The following is a 25,646-nucleotide window of genomic DNA, read 5'->3' as shown; positions in this document are numbered from 1 at the left end:
CTATATAGATAGTAATTCCATGCTCTAATAATAAGAGTATAGCAGTAGGGATACATTACTGACCACCTGGCCAATGGGAGTTGCAGGAATGGAGAACTACGGTCACTGGGAGCTGCGAGGGGCTGTGCCTGCGGATGGTCAACATTAGCAAAATGTCTCATGGCCTGCAATCAGATTACCCTGATGGGCTGCAAGTTGCCCACCACTGCCCTAGAAGCTGCATGAAAGTTTAAAGACACCATAGAGGCACAACTTAAATGTACAGTATATCCAAAATTAAAAAAACATAGTAAGAAAACCAAAGTGTGTCACTGTGGCTAAACAAAGCCACAGAAGCAGTGAGACAAAAAGGCATCCTTTACAAAGTGGACGTTAAATCCTAGTGAGGAAAATAGAAAGGAGCATAAACCGACAAGTGAAGTGAAAAATATATTTAGGAAGGCCAAAAGAGAATTGGAAGAACTACTAGCCAAAGACTCAAAGTAATTTTTTTTTTTTTTTAAAGTACATCACAAGCAGGAAGCCTGCTAACCAACCAGTGGGGCCACTGGGCAACCAAGATGCAAAAGCACTCAAGGATGATAAGGCCTTTGCGGAGAAATTAAATGAATTCTTTGCATTGGTCTTCATGGCTGAGGATGTGAGGGAGAATCCTAAACCTGGAGACATTCTTTTTAGGTGACAAATCAGAGGAACTTTCCCAGATTGAGGTGTCATTAGGAGGTGGTTTTGGAATAATTGATAAAGTAATAAGTCACCAGGACTCAACGGTGTTCACCCAAGAGTTCTGAAGGAACTTCAACGTGAAATTGCACAACTACTATCATTTAAATCAGCTTCTGTACCAAATGACTAGAGGATAGCTAATGTGATGCCAATTTTTTTTTTTAAAAAAAAAAGGGCTCCAGAGTTGACCCCGGAAATGACAGGCCAGTAAGCCTGACTTCAGTACCAAGCAAACTGGTTGAAACTATAGTAAAGAACAAAATTATCAGAGATGTAGATTAACATAATTTGTTGGGGAAGTCAACATGGTTTTTGTGAAGGGAAACCATGCCTCACCAATATACTGGGATTCTTTGAGTCAGTCAACAAGCATGTGGACAAGGGGGATCCAATGGATATTGTGTATTTAGATTTTCAGAAAGCCTTTGACAAGGTCCCTCACCAAAGGCCCTTAAGCAAAATAAGCTGTCATGGGATGAGAGGGAAGGTCCTCTGATGGAGTGGTAACTGGTTAAAAGATAGGAAACAAAGGGTAGGAATAAATGGTCAGCTTTCAGAATGGAAAGAGAAATAGTGGTCTGTACTGGGCCCAGTCCTATTCAACATTCATAAATGATCTGGAAAAAAGGGGTAAAAACAGTAAGGTGGCAAAATTTTGCCGGATGATACAAAACTATTCAAGATATTTAAGTCCCAAGCAGACTGCAAAGAGCTACAAAAGGATCTCAGAACTAGGTGACTGGGCAACAAAATTGCATTTATCAACATTGAATTTATCTGCCAAGTTATGCACATTGGAAAACATAATCCAAACTATACATATACAATGATGGGGAATAAATTAGCTGTTAGCACTCAAACAGATCTTGGAGTCATTGTGGATAGTTCTGTACTGGTTGTGAATTGTGTCTGAATTTTGGCAATGTAGTTGCAGCTATACAGATTTTCTTTGTATTGGGAGTGGGAGATTCAAATCTATTTTCCCAAGGCTATAGAGGCCAACTGTGAAAAAGCTTTGCATAATGACAGGTTTCAGAGTAGCAGCCGTGTTAGTCTGTATTCGCAAAAAGAAAAAAGGAGTACTTGTGGCACCTTAGAGACTAACAAATTTATTAGAGCATAAGCTTTCGTGAGCTACAGCTCACTTCATCGGATGCATTTGGTGGAAAAAACAGAGGGGAGATTGATATACGCACACAGAGAACATGAAACAATGGGTTTATAATACACACTGAGTGATCATTTAAGATAAGCCATCACCAGCAGCAGGGGGGGAAAAGGAGGAAAACCTTTCATGGTGACAAGCAAGGTAGGCTATTTCCAGCAGTTAACAAGAATATCTGGATTTACTTGAGACAGCCTTTTGACTACATTTTAAAGGCATGTATGTCAATTGGCATTATATTAGTGAGTGAAATATAAGTAGCATTTTAGGAAACTAATAGCTAGAAATGTATTCATCTCTATCTGTGAATATAAACAGGACATGAAGAGGAACTTAATATCTGAAGATTTTTCCTAGCTCATTAAGAAAGTGGTATAAGAGAGCTCTGTATTGAAAATAAGATTGCAGTTAATTCAGCTGCTCATTTTGGCGATTTCACTAAAGTCTGTTTTCATAACAATAATTTGATCATTGTTACACCTTACTACAGTCATTTCCTTCCAGAAATAAGTGCAATGGGCTATACTGGGAGCTTGTGTAAAGAGGCAGTAATCCACTGAAGCCTGAATTGGGCCTCTGAGGTCTTTACAATACTTATTTTACCATCCATCAAAGATACTATTGTGCTTCAGAAAACAGGCTGGTCTGCTTTCAGTTTAGAAATACCACTGCTTGTGTTAAATCAGTACGTTTCCTTTGGAGATGAAGTGAAGGGCGAGATTTCCTTATTATGAGAAGGCTGTAAACGTGGAGAAAAGCACTCAGCTAGCAAACAGCTGAGTTACAAATATGTCTTAATCAGAGCCCTAAAGTCAGGCTAGCTAATGGAGGCTTCAGCAGTTTTACAAAACAATCTAGCTGCAACTTGTTTAGCTTGAGGCCTGTGCTACTGAATAAGGAGAGCACATGGTATACTTCAGATCAGAGGATGGCATGATGCATTAGATTAGATTGCTAGACGCTGTAATGGAATAACCTCTTAAAGTGCATCATGTGAGCTGCTGAGAACAGAAGTTTTTAAAATTTATTTTCAAAAATTCTTGTTTTGTCTCATTCTGTCCTTACTAGATGTTCTCTTTTATTGTGTTTTAATGGAGAGCAATACTTATGAATTGGCTTTACAAAAATTTGTTTCTAGGCTGTTGCAGGGGAGAACCAGACATTAGTTTTCCCTTCTTATATACCAGATTTCCATTTCCAGGAGAGTGTACCCAGGGATGGGGAGATGAGAAGTATGTCAAAAGCCATGGCCTTGTTACTGGAAGGTTAAGGAATAGATTACAGATACCCACTCTGGTGTACCTCTGGTTCTTGGTTTACCGAGGTCCCAGAAGCTGTAAAGAGCCAGAAGTGATATCCCTCTGTTATCAGAATATGTAGAAAGGAATAAATCATGAAGCACATAGTAATGTGCTACACTAAAAAAAAAAAATTGTGCTTTCAGGGAGTAGAATACTCTTCATAAATAAAGTCCAGCCAGGTGTGGAAAGATACTGTTAGCAATTGTTTGTAATATGATCATTACAAATGATGTCCTGGACAAATTCCAAGTTGGATAAATGCATTCTGTCTGCTTTACATCCTTGTAGTTTTAATTGGATATGGTGTTTTTCCTTTGTTTAATGTCCTTAAACATTGTTGTGCATTGTTAAACAGGAACTGTATTCTTCCATAGAGCTAGTTGCATACCAGTAGTGGTAAATTTGTGTACGAGTTTATGAAGTCAGGGGCAGCAGAATCTAATGACCCAGGAGCAGAAGCTATGAATTCCAGAGTGCTAGTCCATGCTCTGATATTAGCTCATTTTGTAGTCATTGGTAAATCACTGAGGGACAACGGGTGACCTGTTCCTGTGGGGATGTGCATGGTGAGGAGGAATGAGAGCATGAGGAGCTAGGCACAACTGCACTCTTTGAACTTGAAGTGCTCCAGCCTAGTGATATGTGAAGTGCTACTCCTGTGGTAGATATGACAATTTCCTGCAATATCTTTAAAAGACTTTATTGCATTAAATTTATGGATTATTGTGGGTTAGGATTGTATGTGACCTCTATATGGGGGAGATGTGACAGATGTCAGACCTGGGAGTTCAAAAGATTATATTGAAAATGTGCCAGACAAGTATGCACTTTTGGGATAATAAGCGTAAAGTGAATTTCCTGGGGAATTCCTAGGGAGAAGTTAATGCAAATTCCTCAACTCCAGTTATGCAACCCCCCAGCATTTTGAAGCTACTCCCTAAAGAGAGGGACATTGTTTGCTGGTTATTTGTTACAGAAGGCCAAGATCAAAGGCCTGAGCTGTATAGAAGAGCAACTGATCTTGCCCAGCCTTGATCCTGGATTTAAGACATATGAACCTGTAAACTTGGGGAAAACCCAGCTGTAGCTTTTGAAGTACTAAAATCAACCAGAGCCCTCAGCTGGAGTTGCGGGGTGACCTCAGGTAAGCATTTTAGTATGCATGTAGGTTCTTAAGTTTCCTCTAATGCTTTTACTTTAAAATAAACATGCTTGCTTAGAGTGAGCTGTGTGGTAACTTGTAACTGGCAATACATTGTTCATAGCCCTGGGAGAGAAAGCTAGCCCAGACATTGCCCTTGTCAGTCTGGTTTGCTGAGGATATCACGGTGTAAGGCAAAGAGCTGGGCAGCTTTTAAAATCCCTGGTCAGGAGGGAGTGGATGCAGGTGTCTGCCTAGGAAAGGTGACTGCTGGGAGTTAGAGGCCTAAAATGGGTGCCATTGGTGGAGCATGGAGGGGAAATGCAGGTACTGTTGCCATGAAACTGACAACTCCATCCTATAGATACAGGACAGTGAAGGGCCATGCTCTAGTCCCTTGCATTGGTGTTTCAAGTATTTCTTACTTGAAAGCACATTTTTGTTAGCATGCACTCTGACCTATAAGATGTGTTGGTGAATTTAAGCTTGCCAAAAAACCAGTATGATATTACATTGTACTATTTGAGAAATCACATAGGATCATAATAAGAGGTGGGAAAATTGGTTTGAGTTTGTCAGCAATTTAAAAAAAGTTAAAAATTTTTTTGGCAAACTGAAAAGAAAATATTGTTTCATTTTGATTTGGAGCATTTAATGTTTTTGATTTAAAAAAATAAAGTTGTTTCGAATTGAACAAAATGTAGTGTTTCAAAAATGTCAAAATGAAATGTGTAGTTTTTTTGGAATTGTCTTGGTTTCTTTTTCCAAAGTGAAAAATTCACCAAAAAATGTTGTGTCAAAAATTTTTACCCACTTCTAATCATAATGCAGACACAGATAGGGTTAGAGGAGAGGCAGACCCTCAGGCCTTAACTTAATCTATTGTTTTTTGAGTACTTAGTCACACAACTTCAACATTCTTAGTCATAATTCCATCAGAAAACTACATTAAATTCCTAAAATGGTTTGGGATTCTTTAAGACAGAGGTGCAATATACATACAATATACTTTAGTTACACTATTATTACAGCAATTTCCTTTACGATATCCCTAAGAGACATACATTGTCTTAAATATATGAATGGATTATATCCCTCCATATCATGCGTTTTATTAACATGTTTTATTATTGATACCCTACTTCTCGGCAAGGATGTATTGTATGCCAATCTGCACAGAAGGAGTATAGCAACTATTTTTCTGAACTATATCACTGTCTGAAGAGACAAACCTTATAAAGATTGTAATACTAAGAAAGCAACCCTTAAGGGCATAGCCAAAGGGTAGTGAAAGGTAAACAGGGCTATTTGTAGATAGTTATCAAAGCCATGTTAAGTAAACAAGAATCTTTAACATGCTTACCTGTTTCAGTGTAGCAGCCGTGTTAGTCTGTATTCGCAAAAAGAAAAGGAGTACCTGTGGCACCTTAGAGACTAACAAATTTATTTGAGCATAAGCTTTCGTGAGCTACAGCATCATCATCAATGCATCCGATGAAGTGAGCTGTAGCTCACGAAAGCTTATGCTCAAATAAATTTGTTAGTCTCTAAGGTGCCATAAGTACTCCTTTTCTTTATGCTTACCTGTATAGAGAATCAAGAACAGAGGCCAAGTGTATTTGTCTGTGTTTACGTATATCTTGTTACAAGTTTAACAATGTAACCAGATTAATTTGTGGATGCTAATTCCCTTTCATGTCTATGGCCTTACAGTATGCATATGGATGGTTCAGTTAACCTTAAGAGCAAAGATGAAAGATACTGTAGGAACTCATAATATTTGCATGGTCTTCAGTTTAATTATCTATGCTATAGATAACTATATGCTATAGATCATTCCCACCTTTTCATCTGCTGTGTATTTATACCTCCCTACTGTATGTTCCACTCCATAAATCTGATGAAGTGGGATTTAGCTCACAAAAACTTATGCCCAAATACATTTGTTAGTCTCCAAGGTGCCACAAGGACTCCTTGTTATTTTTGCTGATACAGACAAACACAGCTACCACTCTGAAACCTATGCTATAATGAATTGTATAGATTGTTTGACTGGCTGATTGCCTTGTTAATGAATGCAACTAGTTTACCTGTGTATGCAAAGGAAATAAAAGATTAGCTTCAACACAACAATCTGCACTGCCTATTCTTCACCTGGGAAGGTCCTACTGTGACAATTGCTGTCAAGAGGCTTATCAGCTTTCTAGAGGACTATAAAAAAAAAAAGTCCCAGGCCTGATCCTTTTAATCTCAGAGCTGCTTAAAGTTTAACAGGGAAGGTCTAAGCCTTAAAATCTGACATCTCCAGGCTTACCCTGGATTACTCTGGAATTCTCCTGGAAGAACCTGAGCAGACTACAGCTGGACTGCTCATTGGACTATAAACTGGAATCAACTGATAAGACTTTTATAAATCAGCAGTGTCACCATCTCTGCTATGACATTGACCTAAGGACTTTATGCATATCTGTTTCTATATTTATCTTTTAACCACAGCAACTTTATTATTAAACCTTTAGTCTTTTAGTTATTAAAGGACCATCTGCGTGATTATTGGGCAAGATCCGAGACTCATTGACCTGGTGATTAGTGTCCAGTCTTTTGGGACTGGTGAACCTCACATATGGAAAAATCAGGTTTTCAATAATCTCATTAAATTAGACTTGGCTGTCCAGGGAGGGGCAAAGGCTGGGTTGCTTAAAGGGGACTGTATTTGGCTTCTTGGTAGTCAGTGTGGTATTACAGAAGCTGTTTTGTTACTGGCTTGGTGAACCTAATTATAGAATAAACAGTTTTGGGATTTGTCTGACCTATTCTTAGTATTGCCTATCCAGGTACCAGGTCACATAGAATAAGAAATTGCAAGAAAATGGGCTATATTCCCAACAGCTGTAGGAGGAGGCTCTAGAGGCAGGATGATCTAGTGGCTAGAGCAATAGCCTAGGACTTGGAAAATAAACATTCAAGTCCCTGCTGGGCCACAGATTTCCTGCAATTCACTTAGCATCTGACTCAGTTCCTCATCCATAGAATGGGAATAGGGAGTACTTCCCTACATCACAGCTGTGTCACCAGGGTAAATATACTGAAGATTGTGAGGTGCTCAGATGCTAGAGAACCTCACTATATCTATCATAGTGCCTAAAATAGATATATAGGTATAATATAAGAAAAATGGGTTATGTTTTTGAAATGATGTACATGGGAGGAAGACAAATCCTATTAACATAATGGAATTGGAATAAATATTGTTCTTTGTATGGTTTTGAAAATGGCTAAATGAAATGGAAAGTGATTTTGTACTGAATCACATCAAATAGTGAAAGATGACCAAGTATGATCTTGACAAGGAAGTTTCAGTATCTATCACTGTTTGCAATTCCTTCTCTGAGAGCATTGAATGTTAGGAACCGTTTATTGAAAGAAGGAATGGTGGTCAGGAAACTAGTTCTCTTAAAGATGCCATTACATCTTTAACTTTCAAATGGACAGCCCCCAATGACAGACAGAAGGAATCTGGGTTTAACATCTCATCACATGGATGGCATCTTTAATGGTGCAGCACAACCAGTATTGCATTATTTTGTCAGCAATGGGTAGAATCCCAAGTCTGGGTAGTCTTAAGCCTACAGCCTTCTGCTCCAGAGAATTTTACCAGCTGAGGCCACAAAATATCCCAACAGGTGGACTAAAGCCTAATTTAAGGCTTATGAATGAAAATGTTGGCCAAATGTTTTTTCAGTGCAACATTCACTATCAGCTGCAAGTGCTTATTCACCAAATAAAACCCCACTGGAACAGATCTTGCTGTGTACTGTGACTTTCTTCTTCAGAAGAATCAGTGGATAGTAGATACCTGTTCCAACCTGATATGATCTTATTACAAGGTCAAGGGGTACATATTTCAGAAGAACATTTCAAGATGTGGCAAGATGATATTCTTAGATTGAGAAGGAAGTGTCAGTCATTTGTATGCATTGGTGATGCATTTTGCTACTGCTTGAATGAAATTATTTAAATGATATATACTAATCTACTAAGAACCTTTAGTAAATATGAGATTCCTTAAGGTTGATAACATTTCAGCATTAGTGATTCAAAATATTGTTCCAGACCATCAAATGCAGCAGATAAGATTGTGCCTTAGCTCAGTACAATATATAAAGCCAAGTGTCATTGCATATATTATTTGAAACACACAGGGCTGTGAAAAAGATAAATACAGTGAAAGACAGGACTAAATTCAGAAGTGAACCAATTGGTGGTATAATTATATGGAGGTGTGAATGTAAGCTGACATCATTTTCACACTGAAAGGGCCAAAAAAAAAAAAAGGCTGTAATACAGGGATAGCAGCCACCAGGAGGATGTATTGACATGTAAAGTACGTAGACCAGCATTTGTATCTCCTCTGAATTTTGCCCACACAGAGCAGCAGTAAGCAAATATCTATGTTACAAGAGTACATAGCTCCTGTGATTGGTAAGGGGACATGGACCCTTGAACTTCTAAGTAACTAGTCTGAATCTATGCCAGGCCCAGTAGACAGATTGCAATACTATGTGGAGGATCTGAACTCTCACTACTCAGGGAATTTAATGACCTACTCAAATGCTTAAACACAGGAAATGCTGTATTTTGGTGCATCTCAGAGCACAATACATTATTCTCAAAGATATTCATGGAGTTTAACAGATTACTGATATTTATGTTAGAGGCATATTCTCCAATGCTTGGTGGTATTTAAACAGCGTGATTCCTACCCTAGTGATAGCTGTGCAGCTAAACCACTGCTCTTCACTACTTTGAAAAATTTTCTCCAAAATATTAAAACATGAAGGTGCCTGGATTGCATAACAGATTTTATCACTGAATTACTTTGGCTATCAAACCTTTTTTAAAACCAAAGTTTCATGATGTTGCTATTTTATCTCCTTTACCATCTCTTTCACTAGCTTGATTCACATTTTAGTCTTTTCTGTTCTCTTCTCACCAGCCTTCCTTCAGTGCTCTGCAACTCAACTTCCCCCCCATTCCATTTCTCTTCCTTTTAAGTCTTTCCCTTGTCTCCCCTGTCCCAAACTGACCTGCCCCATCCTCTAGCCCTACATCAAAGCATTTCTCATGCTACTCCCAGTCCCCCTAGTCTGTTGATGCTTCCATCTACTTCCAACAATGGCAGATCAGGGAAGATGGTGCATGTGCTCTTCCTTTTTGTGTGTGCTCCTCCCTTGCCAAAGGCTTGACCCAAATCTCAGTGAAGTCAATCACGTCTGCAAAGGGCCTGATTGACCTTCATGCACCTCACAATGCAAAGGATCAGACTAGTCTGTTTCTTTTTTCTCTCCTGACAGAAAAAATGGCAGATACAGATTCCTGCTCCTTTGTGCTCATGCACTAGGATAGGCTACTGGGGCTTGTTCCCTGAAGTTATGTTGCTGCTGCCTTGAAGTCCGCAAGTGAAATAAAGACTGTAAAGTTTGAGGCACTGGAGCAGCTACCCCATATGGACCCTTCCTTGGCAAATGGAAGCACTGCACTGTTAAGTTAACAGCTGTAAATAATATATAGGCTTTTTATAAAAGGAAGCTTGTTTTTTTCTGACTCCGTAAATCCCACCCTGATACTTGTTCCATGGAGGTGCTGTCCCTGGAATGCAGTGCAGGTTCACCTGAAACTTGACCCAAGTTCATGAGCCTTGGTGAACTGGATCCAACATTTGAGTTGGTAATGATATCTCAAACCAAAATCAACTGCTCTTTGCTTCAAGTTTCCCCATAAAAGTTTTTCAAAAGGATGTTCAATGGACAGTATAAACCATTGCAGCTGAACCTTTGTAATTACATCATCAGACCACCCTGGGCTGAACAGCTTTTTCATGTTTATTGACCCATGAATGAAATAAATACCCTATGTCAGGGGCGATGCTAGGGAGGGGCATGAATGGTCACATGCCCCTCCCCAGACATTGGGGGGGCACATTCCAGAGGGGGCTGGTGGGAAGCTGTCCCTGTCCTGTTCCACCCACCAGCTGTGGTCAGGTACATGCCTGCCTGAGCTCGCTGGAGTCATTCTGCCTGACGCTGCCAGTGAGTAAGAAGGGGGGCTTCTTTTTTACAGTCACGGGGAAAAATAGGAGAGCTTGGGGAGGACAGGGAGGCAGCATAGGCCAGGGCTGGGAATCTGGTGGGGCAGGGGGCGTGCAAGGAAGGAGCCATGTGACTGGCCTGGATGCTCCCTGGATGGAGGAGTGGCAGGGTGAGGCAAAACCCATGGGAGATTTATGTGGGAGAGGTTTCTTGGCCTGGGTTCCTCTGGCCACAGACTAAGACAGACGGAAATACCTGATGTTCTTTTAGCAATGCACAGGATTCCTTTAAAGTCATAAGGGTAGGAAACAGGTATTTTACTTTAAAGACCCTGCCTGAGTTCCAAATGTTGCATAAGTGCAGAATCAGACTCATTTTTCATGAAAGGAAACCAAACTTCTATGATCTGGGCCAGCCTACTAGTAGCTAGAGAGCACTTAAAACTCCAGTGCCTCCTCCAAATGTTTATTGTGTGTTGTTAAGAAATTCAAAGGAGGGGCAGGATGGTCTTGTGGTTAAGACACTTCCTTCTCTTTATAAGACCTGCTTATTATTTTGCCACAGACTTCCTTTATGCAAGTAGCTTAATTTCTCTCTGCCTTAGTTTCCCTATTCGTAAAATGGGGTTAATTCTTAGTTAAGAAGGACATGTGATGATGAATTTGTCCATGAAACTTAGGAAGAACGTGCTATAGAAGGACAAAGTATTTATTAAAATATTAGGGATGAGAATTCAAAGAATGGGTGCTTAAATTAGGCACACAAGGCATTATCTTGCATCACTGAACTCAAGGATACCATTGCCATTGGTCTCCATGGGAACAGGATCAGAGCCCTAAATTCTTACCAAGATTCCTAAGCACCCATCAATTTCATTTTTGAAAAATTGGTTCTTATTTCATAGCCTAACTGGGGCACATATTTAAAGGGAAAAAGAGTCTTGGTCTGTGTCTGGAGGTTATTGTCTTCCTTGAGACAACAATTATTGCTCTTTGAGCATTTAAGAAAAATCTGCAGCCAACACTTGTAGAACATTTAAGAGCAATTGTCATACAAGGGTATGGAACTGAGTAACTGACATGTAAGTGGTATCAAGGTAACTTGGTGCAAGTTACTCATTCTTCCTTGACTATGAATAAATTTTGCATTTGAGTCATACTTGCAAAATTATGAAAGTTTACCAATGGAGGCACAAATTCTACTAACCTGGCCTTACAATATTTTAATGAAAGCAATATTTTACTTGCTTGTTCCCCCCCCCCAAAAAATTTACCATGAGTGTGTGGAGTTTTTCAAGGCAGAATCAAGTCAGACTATGGGAAACGCTTCAGGAATGAGTGCTAGTCTACACTGGCAACACTAAATCAGTTAGAGTATTGATGTGGAATACAGCTAATGTTGGTATGTTGATTACTTGTGTGAGTACTATTTACAGTGTTTGTACAATATGGTTTCAATCTGAGGACCCAATTCTGCACTTAATGGAGGAGTAAAATCTTTAGCAGAAGCCATGAAGACTCTGCTGTCTTCCACTTTAACTGCGATATAGCAAGGTTTCTCCTGAGAGATTGATCTGAGGCATGGATAAGCTCTCATATGTAAAGATATTGAAAATGGGATTTCAGTGTCTTACTTTCCTAGGCTCCTTTGAAAATCCTAGCTGAGATGAATGAGAGAGGACCTGATAATGGTACAGACTAGGTAGATTGGGAACTTCTGTTAACCCTGCCTCATACTGTGAGAGCAAGGGGATATTAAATGAAATTGAAAGGCAAATTTAGATCTTGTAAAGGGAATTATATTTTCACACAAAGCAAAACTAGCTTGTGGAACTCACTGCAATCTCATTGAGGCCCGAAGCTGAAAAGGCATCCAAAAAGGATTAGACATTTATGGATAGTAAGAATATCCATGTTATAATTATATGTGGAAAGAAATACCCTGAGGAATTTTGGAAGGGATATAAACCCTTAACATGCTGTAGGGAATAAAATAATCTCTACTACTGGGGAATAGGAGTAAACTTTCCCTGGGGCACATTACATGATAACTACTGCAGGGTTTCTTGAACCTTCTTCTGAAGCATCTGGTACTGGTCACTATTGACGACAGAATACTGTACTAGATTGACCGCTGGTCTGATTCAGTCTGGGAATTTGGCAATTCCCATATTTCTGTATTCCTGTTATTAGGAACAAGTATGACCAATTTTTGGAGTCCATTTAGATTTAAAATTGAGGGTGTTCAGTTTATACATTTAAAATATCCATTAAATTAACCCTATGCAATATGTATTCTCTAATCAATGTGCATATTAAAAATAAAGCAAAACAAAAATAAAAACTTAGTAAACTAAGCAGCATCTGTTGTCCATCTTGTTAAACTGCCATCTTCACAATAAGTCCTGAGTTGCATTGTTTATATTACTGAATGTTGGAGGCAGGATCAGAAAAGATGGGTAAATATGCATTTATTTTGTGGATTTCTAATAGTGCACTACAGTGCTGCATTTAATTGTATATGTTACCAGCTGCCTCATCATTCAGTTTATTTTTTTACTTTTTCTGCAAATGAAATTTATTACAAGTCAAAAAACTCAGGAGCCAATGGGATATTCACGGTTAACAGCAGCTACATCTATCTATATAGTTCAAGTGTGTTGCTCACTTTGAGCCTTAAGGTATGGGTCCTCAACCTCATTATAGACTCACTTCACTAATGTGAAGAAATATAGGTCTATAATGTTTAACTATGGTTTGATGCACTCTTGTGTTCTGTGTATGACAGAGCCATTGAGCTTCTTTATGCTACACAGAACACTTCTGTGCACTCGAGTTCTCTTGTGCATCTAAAAATACTCCTTTCAATCAACAGGAGGATAGACTGAACAGGAGAGTTCCTTCAGGCCTGAGCTCAGTAAAACCTCCCAGTATCTTGTTTGATCTCAGGAGCTCTAAAGAATAATTTTCAAGTCCTTGGTGGTGTTCCATGAATGCCTATGTCAGGGTTCCATCCCCACTCTGAACTCTGGGGTATAGATGTAGGGACCTGCATGAAAGAACTCCTAAGCTTATTTCCACCAGCTTAAGTTAAAAACTTCCCCAAGGCACAAATCCTTCCTTGACCTTGGATGGTACTGCTGCCACCACCAAGTGAGCTAGACAAAGATTCAGGAATAGGACCACTTGGAGTTCCTGTTTCCCTAAAATATCCCCCTAAGCCCCTTCACCCCCTTTCTTGGGAGGTCTTGAGGATCACATACCAACCAAATAGGTAAACAAGGTGAGCACAGGCCAGACCCTTGGTTTTTAGGACACTAAAAACCAACCAACCAGATTCTAAACAGAACTTTATTACAAAGAAAAAAGTAAAAGAAGCACCTCTGTAAAATCAGGATGGAAGGTAATTTTATAGGGTAATAAGATTTACCACACAGAGGATTCCCCTCTAGGCAAAACTTTAAAGGTACAAAAAAAAAGCCCAGGAATAAACCTCCCTCTTAGCATAGGGAAAATTCACAAGCTAAAACAAAAGATGAGCTAACGCATTTACTTGCCATTACTTATAATTTTTTTAAATCTTGGATGCTTATTTCAGGTAGGATTTTAGGAGATGGGTTTTCCTACCCTAGTCCCTCTCTGTCCAAGAGAGGACAACAAAGAGCACAAAACAGCCTCCCCCCGCAGATTTGAAAGGATCTTCTTCCCTTATTGGTCCTTTTGGTCAGGTGCCAACCAGGTTATTTGAGCTTCTTAACCCCTTACAGGTAAAGGAGTGATTTTATGCTACCCTTATCTGCATGTTTATGACAGCCTGTCAACTTTATTTTGCTCTTGTCAAAGCATCTGTTATAGGGGTACAAATATGTGGTAATTATTCCAACTTAAAAATAAGCCATGCAAATTCCTTCTCCTCACAGCAGGGCGCATCTCTGCAGACATTTTTCCACCAGATGCTCTTTTTAGGTGTTTCTATATCTGAGAGCAAACACAATTTCCCAAATAGGGAGAGAGACAGGAATAAATTACTTGCGTCTCCTGCTTGTGTATGGACCAGACCACTTGCAGCGATTCTGGAAACATACTTTCTCCTGGGGTCTTTCTGGAGTACAAACTGCTTGATCAATAATGATTTGTCAAGTTTCCAGTATATGAAAGATGCAAGGTTAGCTGTAGAGTAATATTTCCTGAAAGCAGGATTGCAAAGAAGTGCTTACACTTTTTATTAAAATGGCCACCATCCAAGTCCTACTTTACACCAGGCCTATGACAGTCAGTCTGGAATTCCCTGTGGGTCAAGGAGTCCTGCATTCCTCTCCAGGTGGGCAGAAATGTAGGATCATGGCTAAAGGCACAATGTCAACTGGGGGGGGGGGGAAATCACATTTCTGTCTGAAAACTTTGTACCTACTATAGTGACAAGCTAACAAGTAAGATTATGAAAACCAAGAGAGATTAGGGAGCGGGGGAGGGGAAGAGGGTGGAAAGAGTCTCCTCTCCTTTTTTTCCAATTTGTTTATTTTATGTATTGATGGCACTTTGTGTGTAGCCAGTTTCACAGTGTCCTTGTAAGGTCTGTTAGGGCTAAATTTGCGCTGAGCCGCAAGCACCATGTATGGAGCAATGCAATATCATCATAACCTTTAAATTGTGCCTCTTTACTATCAGCAGTTACTAGTCACCTATGCCCTCTGTTTTATTCCAACTCAAAACTTGAAATGCATTCATATATTTAATGATCTAGGGTTCATTACAGTAAATTGTGAAAGTTCATTTTCTGGACTGCTTTTCCATTAATTTATTTTTTGCTGCCATTAGTTTATTACAATTCTGCTGCCATGTGAGACTAACAGATAAGAACCTACATTTACAGCTCAGCAAAGCAAAGATACAGGGATATTGGTTCAGAATAGAATTCTGCTGATTTACTGCAAAGGTTAATATTTTATAGTACATATCATGGATTAATAACATTCAAACTGGGTAACAAAAATAAGAATTAGTACTAATGAGAAAAGAATTTCACTTTCACATTTTCTGAATATTTACATGTAGGATTTTGAATGATCAAGTGCAGCCACAGTAGGCAATAGTATAGTGTGAAGAGGAAACACTTAATGTTCCAATGCCAAGCACAGTCAGTCTCTAGTTTAGAAAGCCATTTGAAGAAATCTTACTAAAATGTCCTGAGTTCCTATTTATTTTGTGCCCTTGGTACATCTTTGCAGCACATACAAGTGTTCTTCATTACCCCATTAGGCAAAACATAAAGGCAGATGCAGACACATAAACCTACCTAATCTCTGCTTGATATCACTCCAAATAGTCTATCACCTCTCTACTTTCCCCATGTCTCTCTTGATTTGTATGCTGCTAGAACACCTCAAGTGCTGATGCTAATCCAGATAATGACCCTTTGTTTAAAACCCATCTGCTGTGACTGGAAACCACTAGTACTAGAAATTAGAGCTGTGGGGTAACTGGTATTTCCAGAAAATGTTGGATTTAAAAAAATAAATCATTCCAAATCAGAACAAAACACAGGATATGCAAAATTTTCCACAGGAGAGGCTTTCAAAAAAATCTTGTTTCAGTTCTTCCAAATGGATTTAAAAAAAAATTTTTTTTCCCCAGCCCAAGCTCCGTGTACTCCCAGATTCTGCAGCAACCCACCTCACAGGGTGCTGGGGTGCATAATACCTAGAAAGCCATAGCTCTGTGGCACCAGTCTCCCTCATAAAGCAGGCTGCCAAAGAGCCAGAGATGTGGGTGCGCAAGCTGACTTGCTTGGTTGGTTTCCCCCTAAATTTTCAATAGAAGCAACATGTTCATGGGAATGTTCCAATTCTGCTAAAATACAACATTTTCCAATGGAAAAACAATTCCACTGGAAAGATTTATTAGAGATGATTCTGGCTCCTGTTCATTATGACAATGCCACCAAGATCCAGCATGACTTTATTCATTTAATGTTGGAAAACATCATTTGTGAGAACCAAAGTTCTTTCACTTCCAGTCTTTCCAGTCAGGTATATGTGAAGGTTATTTTTGCCTCTGGGATTGTGAATTAGCATTGTTAAAGACTTTTTGGAGTTAGCATTTCCATTAATTCAAAAATAGTTCACTGCTCAACTCCCCCCCTCTTTTGTCTTGTGCATAAGAAGCTGTTCCCCCCCCCCCGAAACAAACTGTGCAATGTGTTATACATTTGCTTTGAAATAATTCACAGTAATTCTCTATTTTTAGTAGTTTTGCAAATATTTTGGACTTTGGCATCAGCTCTTCTGCTCTGTAAGGAATCTTGTTTAATTTTGGATCATTACTCAGCAACCCTAGTTCCATAACAAATCTGTAACCCTATTTTCAATATTTTTTCCTTTCACTTTAGTTTTATTGAGAGAGTGTAAGGATGCATGACTCACCCCTGCAGCGCCTCCTGCTGGCTGTCTGGGAATTAGCTCGTTTTCCAACTCCAGAGCACCCTCTGCAGGCCAGTGTCATCGCTGCCGCTGGACCCCAGTGCCCCTTTAGCCAGGGGTTCTGCCCAGCAGTATCCCCTCAATCTCCAAGTCTCCCCTCCCAGGAAACCCCCAACCCCCTAATCCCACCTTGCCTCAGGGCCTACTGCCAGTCATCATTTAGCCCCCGCTCACTGGTACCAACTGCAGCCTGTAATGGTCACTCATCATTGGCAAGTGGGGGTAGGACCAGCTGCCTTTGCCTATCCCCAGGTTGCCCCTTTGCGGTCCCAGAACCTGGTTTGGGCCCTGCACAAGACCTGCAACCTGGGGGGTTGTCAGGCTGAAGCTCCCCAGCCCCTCTTGCCTTTCCCCCATCACTGCCCTACCCCAGGTCCCTGCTCAGCCCCCAGACAGGCAGGTCCTTCCCTCACAAAGGAGAATCTTAGAGAGAGAATCTTAAGCTCCTGGCTCACTGGCCTTTATAGAGCCAGCTGCAACCTGATTGGGGCATGGCCCCAGCTGTGGCTGCCTTCCCCCATCAGCCTAACTGCTTCTCTCAGCCCCAGCCCTCTCCCAGGGCTGGCTTTAACCCTTTCCAGGGCTGGAGCGGATAATCACCCCGCTACACAGAGTCTTATGGTTAAAGCCAAAGCCACAACTAAGCCACATTACCGATTCTAGTCTTGGTTGTGCCCCAGCCTTCCTGTGTGACTTTAGGAAAGTTGCTTAATTACTTTGTGCCTCAATTTTCTTATTTGTGAAATAGGAATAATGGTACCACACTCCCACACGTGGGCATTACAAGAATAAATTAATGTTCATAAAGAGATCTGAGATGTTTGTATGAACAATGCTGAAAAAGTATTACTTGTGCACTGAGATACTATGGTGATGGGCATTTTAGAAAGGTGCATAATAGATGCTAGTAATAGTATAATAACCAGAAAGGAGGAGAATATAATTTATAAGACAAAGGTGACAGATGAGGCTTATTGAAATGTTTTGCACCATTACTGTAGAATATTGAATGGTTTAATAAGGGATAAGCTATTCCTCTCATTCAGGAGATGTGAAAAATGCTAAGGAAGAGTTAATTGCCTCGGCAGAGGTATAGTAGATTCTAGGGATAGAATATAGGCCAATGAGTAATGGGTCAATTTTACACTAACTTTTCCAACAAACAGAAGAGCCAAGAAGTATAACCAGTGAGAAAGAACCTTTGGATCCTTTATGGGATGATATCCTGGGATGGTGGGTAGGAAATTGGTAAATTCCATATTTTTGAAGCATCCCTTTGGTGATCTGGAAGACCTGAAAGTTCTTCTTGAGTACTTTCTTTAACTACAAATTAAACCCTTTAAACATCTAAGTAAAATAAATTTGCTGCCAGTGACATTTTTGTGCATTTGACTAGTAAGATAAATCATGGCTTCATTATCTACCAACACTTCCAGTGGTGTTTGCCCTAGTCTGACTGCAATTTTACCTTTGCAGTTAGTTTACACAATTCAAAAATGAACAATCACACATCAAGAATCATTTTCTACAAATGCTACAGTACAATGTAAGTCTTTGTTTTGTAGTGTTTCCTAACTTGTGGCTTTACTTCTGTAACATTGCCAAAATAATGAAACCTTCTCATGTTGGCTCTTGCAGTGGGTAACTCAAAAGGCTTGGAAGTTCATTTTGCTTTAGTTAATAACCTAGGAGTTTTACTATTTATCCAGTGTTTGTCTGAACTTAATATCTCTTTGATCTACAACAATGGTTCTTTGACATTATTATAAATGCAAGCCACTTTTTTAAAGAGGGGAGACTCTCTCTCTTTCAACCTCTATTGACTACAATAGGCTTTAGATCTGACCCTTATTATAAATTTACCATTTTAAAAGGGAAAACTGTTCAACTGTTGGTTGAAGTACTGAGCTGCCTCTCAAGAGATGCCAGTCCTTTTCAGTTAGACAGACAAAATAGTCTGCCTTTCTCTTGCATCCTTTTTTCCTGGCAGTAGCATTGGCTTTTCATGAGGAATCATGATAGCAAGGGCTCTAGCAGGGGTAGTCATTTATTTTTTGTCAAGGTCTAAATTTCTTGGTCAAGGTATAGTCAAAGTCCAGACGTCAGAGAAAATAATGATAATACTAAATGATAACAAATAAAAATATTTGGGGGTCTGTTCAAAAGCGTTTGGTAGTCCAGATTTGGCCTGCAATCCGCCTATTGACTGCCCCTGTGCTATTATGTGAGATCAAGATATAATGTACTGCCCCGGTACTATAATGTGAGATCAAGATATCATTGGCTATATGGGTCCCTAGTCCCCAACTGATTGGGGAAAAACAAAACAGCATTTGATACAGGATCTGGCAAATCCCCAAAAATTGGATTCATCACATACCTAGATGAAGGTCACAGCTGTATAACTGGGGATTTGTGCTTTTAGAGCAGTGGTTCCCAAACTTGTTCCTCCGCTTGCTGGAAGTGGCGCGGGCTGAGGGACATACTGGCTGCCACTTCCCGCAGCTCCCATTGGCCTGGAGCAGCGAACCATGGCCACTGGGAGCCATGATTGGCCGAATCTGTGGATGCGGCAGGTAAACAAGCTGGCCTGGCCCAGCGGGGCTTTCCCTGAACAATCGGCGGAACAAGTTTGGGAACCATTGTTTTAGAGACTGGAACTAGTGGGGCTGATTCATCACTGTGCAAAGCCACCATAAATCCTCTTAATTGGGCCCCTGCATGGCAATTATGACAGCTTAATCCAAGATCACACCTCATCCTCTTCCATACTTATGTTTGAGGGGGGAAAAACAAAACAACAATTTTGGAAAAGAGGTTAAGAAGTGCTTACTGCTTAAATAATATTTCAAAAGAACAGAATAATCACTGAAAGGTACTGGTACAGCCATGAAATAAATGTAACTACTAACATTTTATTTACTGGTCTGAACAATAAAAACATTTTGTTTTCCAGGTATCTACAGTTTTAGAATTTGGTCGCATCGTAATTTACACTACCAGCCTTCGTGTGGTGAGAACCACGTTTGAAAGATGCGAGCTAGTAAGAAAGATCTTCCAAAATCACAGGGTGAAATTTGAAGAAAAAAACATTGCTCTGAACAACGACTATGGAAAAGAACTAGAAGAAAGATGCAGGAGGGTGTGTGAAATCCCGTCACTACCTGTTGTCTTTATTGATGGCCAGTATCTTGGGGTAAGTTCTGCACAAGTTTAAATTTCATTCTGCAGTGTGTGTGTGTAGATGTTAACCAATAAGAATGGGAAATTATTTTCTTTTATTGTTTGTATTACAGGAGCAATCAAGGATTGGGGCCCTATTGTGCTAGGCTCTGTACACATACACAGCGAAACATGGCCCCTATCCCAAGAGCCCACAGTCTAGTTACTACAAGATGCAACAAGTAGATAAAACACAAACAGCAAGTAGGTGATACAAAAAGGGAATTGTAGCATTCATTTATCCTTTTCCAAGGGCATTCAGAACTGTCAGAGACCAGTCAGATGTAAAGACCCAGGGGTTTTTTGTGGAGGGGGGATGGGGTGAAAAGGATGTATGTAAAATATGCAAAGTGACAGGTTGAATGATATTTTGCAAATTAAAGTAGAACTTATCGAATAATTTATCTTCATATGAAACATTTGATTAATTTTATCTTCCATTATTCATTCATCTTAGAGATCTGATTGAAGAAATTGAGTTTTATATCCATTTAATCAATTTCACATTTTTTTATAATATTATATTTCTCCCCTTCATTTGGCCAGTTCTAATGGGGTGGCAGGTTTAAGAATTAGATTTTTTATTTGCTTCATGCTCTATGAAGATTTACTTATGATGATGATGACATTTGTATGTAGTTCTTTAAGAAAATACCAATTGTTTTATTATAAACTAAGTAGCGATGACAGGTTTCAGAGTAGCAGCTGTGTTAGTCTGTATCTGCAAAAAGAAAAGGAGTACTTGTGGCACCTTAGAGACTAGCAAATTTATTTTTGTAGCTGTAGCTCACGAAAGCTTATGCTCAAATAAATTTGTTAGTCTCTAAGGTGCCACAAGTACTCCTTTTCTTTTTAAGTAGCGATGGTTGCACTGTTTCTGTCATTGCAGCGAATTGATGTGATTACCGTACTCTAAAACACTTTTGTATTTTGCAACAGTGAAAATATTCTATGGCTTTCCTTTGGTGGTATGAATGGTGAATGCCCTTACAACCACTGTCCCACTAATATGAGTGTGGTGTAACTATTGAAGTGAGCTGTAGCTCACGAAAGCTTATGCTCTAATAAATTTGTTAATCTCTAAGGTGCCACAAGTACTCCTTTTCTTTTTGCGAATACAGACTAACACGGCTGCTACTCTGAAACCTGTTATTGTACATCTGTTACCAGAACAAGCCTCTAGTGTTTCCCCATCTTGCAGAGATCAGCACTCCTAAAGGGTAGGCTTTAATAATATCTTTTTAAAGACCAATAAGCCAGCAATTTAGCTTTTTGAAGACTAAATTTAGGTTTTCCTTTTCTAGGCTATGTAACAATACTACATTCACAGTATTCTCATTTTGTGGCAAGGTTCCCAGCCATTTGAACATGTCTGACTACTGCCTGTTGCAATGGGTGAGATCATCGGTCCAACAGTAGGATCCTGTGGATGTGTAAAGATGAATACTTGACTCTGTTTCCTACCTTATAAAGGGGCCCCAGCCCTTTATGAAAAAACTGCAGCTTGGAGTTGGATTAATTCCTCTGTGCTGGGAAAACCCTCCTCAAAGATGGCAGAGGAGATGTGGGTTGGGTCATTAACTTTATGAGGGATAATTTTTAGGAGCAAGGAAAGGGACTCATTCTATAGGCTAAACAGGGTCAAGAGATGTCCTTGAGTTTGCCATTTTAGCTTGGACCTCTTATTTCTTATAAACCCACTCTTTTCAGACAAAAAGAAAAGAAGTACTTGTGGCACCTTAGAGACTAACAAATTTATTAGTCTCTAACGTGCCACAAGTACTCCTTTTCTTTCTGCGGATACAGACTAACATGGCTCCTACTCTGAAATCTTTTCAGACAGTAGTTACTGTTGCCACACAACCTCCTGCTTCATTTAAGGTTGTAATAAGGTTGTTATTTGTCTTTATATAAAGTGATATAAGCCAATGTCTTCTCCCTGAAACAAGCAACAAGCATTTTAATATGAACAATGCAAGGTCATGCATCCAAGAACCAAGACTGTAAGTCATATTTCCAGGATGAGGGATTGTATCATCCAAAACAGTAACTCAGGAAAGGACCTATTGGTCATTGTGAATAACCAACTGAACACAAGCTGGTATGGCTATGAGGGTGTACACAGGGGATGTAGAGTCATAGCAGGGAGGTAGTATTATGTCTATATTTGGTGAGATCATTGCTGGAATACCATGTCATGTCTGGTGTCCACACTTTAAAAAAAGATGTTGAAAAATTGGAAAGGATTAAAAAAAAAAAAAGCTACAAGAATTATTCCAGGTCTAGAAAGCCTGCCTTATCATGAGAGATTTAAGAAGCTCAACCCAATTATATTATCAAAGATAAGGTTAATAGGTGATCATGGCCTATGAGTGCCTCCATTGAGAATATTTCTGATAGCAGAGAATTATTTAACTTATCAGACAAAGGCATAATAAGATTCAATGGCAGGAAGTTGAAGCAAGATAAATTCAAACTGAAAATAAGGTACAGCAATGGTAATTAATCATTAGAGCAATTTATCCAGGAATGCAATGGATTATTCATATTAATATCAGCCAGTTTTTAAAAAGACATGCTTTAGTTCAGTGAGAAATTAGGAACTTTGTTATGCAGGAGGTCAGACTCGATGATCATAGAGGTACCCTTGGGTCTTATAATCTACAGATCAATGACACTACGAGTGTTGCCTTCATAAACTGATAAATCCAGCAGTAACTGCTGAATCTTGGTCTCCTACAATTGTTTAATGGCAATCTGAGAAGCAGATATTCTATACAAGGGAGCTTGCTGGGCTACCTCTTACAGATACTTTACTCTTCTACAGAGATTACCAGTGTTTCATAAACTACAGTTTGTGAACTGTGGGTAATACTAAGCATCACTTGCTATGCCACACACATCGCATTCAGCCTTCTAAAAGGAGGCAATATGCACTCACCTGTGGCATGAAGATACTGGGCCAAAAATCAAAGAAGTTACCCTGGATTAATGACAGCATAAGTGAGACCAGAATTTGGCACAATGACCTTAATAAAATAAACATCTTCAGTGAATAACAGGACTTGCTGCACTCAAGCTCCCCTTATATTTCTCTTCTCACTGATAGAATCATAGAATATCAGGGTTGGAAGGGACCCCAGAAGGTCATCTAGTCCAACCCCCTGCTCAAAGCAGGACCAAGTCCCAGTTAAATCATCCCAGCCAGGGCTTTGTCAAGCCTGACCTTAAAAACCTCTAAGGAAGGAGATTCTACCACCTCCCTAGGTAACGCATTCCAGTGTTTCACCACCCTCTTAGTGAAAAAGTTTTTCCTAATATCCAATCTAAACCTCCCCCATTGCAACTTGAGACCATTACTCCTCGTTCTGTCATCTGCTACCATTGAGAACAGTCTAGAGCCATCCTCTTTGAAACCCCCTTTCAGGTAGTTGAAAGCAGCTATCAAATCCCCTCTCATTCTTCTCTTCTGCAGACTAAACAATCCCAGCTCCCTCAGCCTCTCCTCATAAGTCATGTGCTCTAGACCCCTAATCATTTTCGTTGCCCTTCGTTGTACTCTTTCCAATTTATCCACATCCTTCCTGTAGTGTGGGGCCCAAAACTGGACACAGTACTCCAGATGAGGCCTCACCAGTGTCGAATAGAGGGGAACGATCACGTCCCTCGATCTGCTCGCTATGCCCCTACTTATACATCCCAAAATGCCATTGGCCTTCTTGGCAACAAGGGCACACTGCTGACTCATATCCAGCTTCTCGTCCACTGTCACCCCTAGGTCCTTTTCCGCAGAACTGCTGCCGAGCCATTCGGTCCCTAGTCTGTAGCGGTGCATTGGATTCTTCCATCCTAAGTGCAGGACCCTGCACTTATCCTTATTGAACCTCATTAGATTTCTTTTGGCCCAATCCTCCAATTTGTCTAGGTCCTTCTGTATCCTATCCCTCCCCTCCAGCGTATCTACCACTCCTCCCAGTTTAGTATCATCCGCAAATTTGCTGAGAGTGCAATCCACACCATCCTCCAGATCATTTATGAAGATATTGAACAAAACGGGCCCCAGGACCGACCCCTGGGGCACTCCACTTGACACCGGCTGCCAACTAGACATGGAGCCATTGATCACTACCCGTTGAGCCCGACAATCTAGCCAGCTTTCTACCCACCTTATAGTGCATTCATCCAGCCCATACTTCCTTAACTTGCTGACAAGAATGCTGTGGGAGACCGTGTCAAAAGCTTTGCTAAAGTCAAGAAACAATACATCCACTGCTTTCCCTTCATCCACAGAACCAGTAATCTCATCATAAAAGGCGATTAGATTAGTCAGGCATGACCTTCCCTTGGTGAATCCATGCTGACTGTTCCTGATCACTTTCCTCTCCTCTAAGTGCTTCAGGATTGATTCTTTGAGGACCTGCTCCATGATTTTTCCAGGGACTGAGGTGAGGCTGACCGGCCTGTAGTTCCCAGGATCCTCCTTCTTCCCTTTTTTAAAGATGGGCACTACATTAGCCTTTTTCCAGTCATCCGGGACTTCCCCCGTTCGCCACGAGTTTTCAAAGATAATGGCCAAGGGCTCTGCAATCACAGCCGCCAATTCCTTCAGCACTCTCGGATGCAATTCGTCCGGCCCCATGGACTTGTGCATGTCCAGCTTTTCTAAATAGTCCCTAACCACCTCTATCTCTACAGAGGGCTGGCCATCTCTTCCCCATTTTGTGTTGCCCAGCACAGCAGTCTGGGAGCTGACCTTGTTAGTGAAAACAGAGGCAAAAAAAGCATTGAGTACATTAGCTTTTTCCACATCCTCTGTCACTAGCTTGCCTCCCTCATTCAGTAAGGGGCCCACACTTTCCTTGGCTTTCTTCTTGTTGCCAACATACCTGAAGAAACCCTTCTTGTTACTCTTGACATCTCTTGCTAGCTGCAGCTCCAGGTGCGATTTGGCCCTCCTGATATCTTTCCTACATGCCCGAGCAATATTTTTATACTCTTCCCTGGTCATATGTCCAACCTTCCACTTCTTGTAAGCTTCTTTTTTATGTTTAAGATCCGATAGATTTTGATATCGGATAGATAGATTTGACATTAGTACAAATGTTCTCTCTTATTTTCTGGATGGGGATAAACTTGCCAAAAGCCAAGCAAATAGTAAGAATGTATATGAAAAAAGAGTGTCATTTTAAGGTGTTATAGAATCTGAACCCAACAGTCAAGCCGGCAATCTAGAGAGAGGGACCAAAACAAGAACAAATATGCTTTTTGGCAAAGGAATCAGTCCTTACTCCTTACTAACGTAAAAGCAGACATATAGACTGAAGAGCAAGATTTCCTAGAATGCAGGGGGAAGTTTCACCAAGGCAACTAACTACTGCACCAAGAGATGTCATGTTAAAGGTGTTTCTTCTACTCTTATGGAAGTATTCATATCTAGAGCTGGGAGAAATTTTTCAAACACATTATTTTCTGGGAAAAATGAAGACTCAAGTCAACCAATACATTTTTTAAATTCATGTCTAAT

At 40.1% G+C, this 25,646-nt stretch overlaps 1 protein-coding gene across 1 annotated transcript in view; it reads left to right on the top strand.

Moving 5' to 3' along the window:
* The window catches only part of GRXCR1 (glutaredoxin and cysteine rich domain containing 1), a 71,972-nt gene that overhangs the window by 26,926 nt on the left and 19,400 nt on the right, over positions 1-25,646 (top strand). The window contains exon 3 of the mRNA XM_038400311.1: positions 19,857-20,096. Within this exon, the coding sequence (XP_038256239.1) occupies positions 19,857-20,096 (240 nt within the window). The remainder of the gene's footprint in view (positions 1-19,856; positions 20,097-25,646) is intronic.

Source organism: Dermochelys coriacea, chromosome 4, assembly GCF_009764565.3.
Source record: "Dermochelys coriacea isolate rDerCor1 chromosome 4, rDerCor1.pri.v4, whole genome shotgun sequence".
NCBI lineage: Eukaryota > Metazoa > Chordata > Testudines > Dermochelyidae > Dermochelys > Dermochelys coriacea.
The sequence above is the reverse complement of the archived record's forward strand: the minus strand, read 5'-3'. Positions and strand labels throughout refer to the sequence as shown.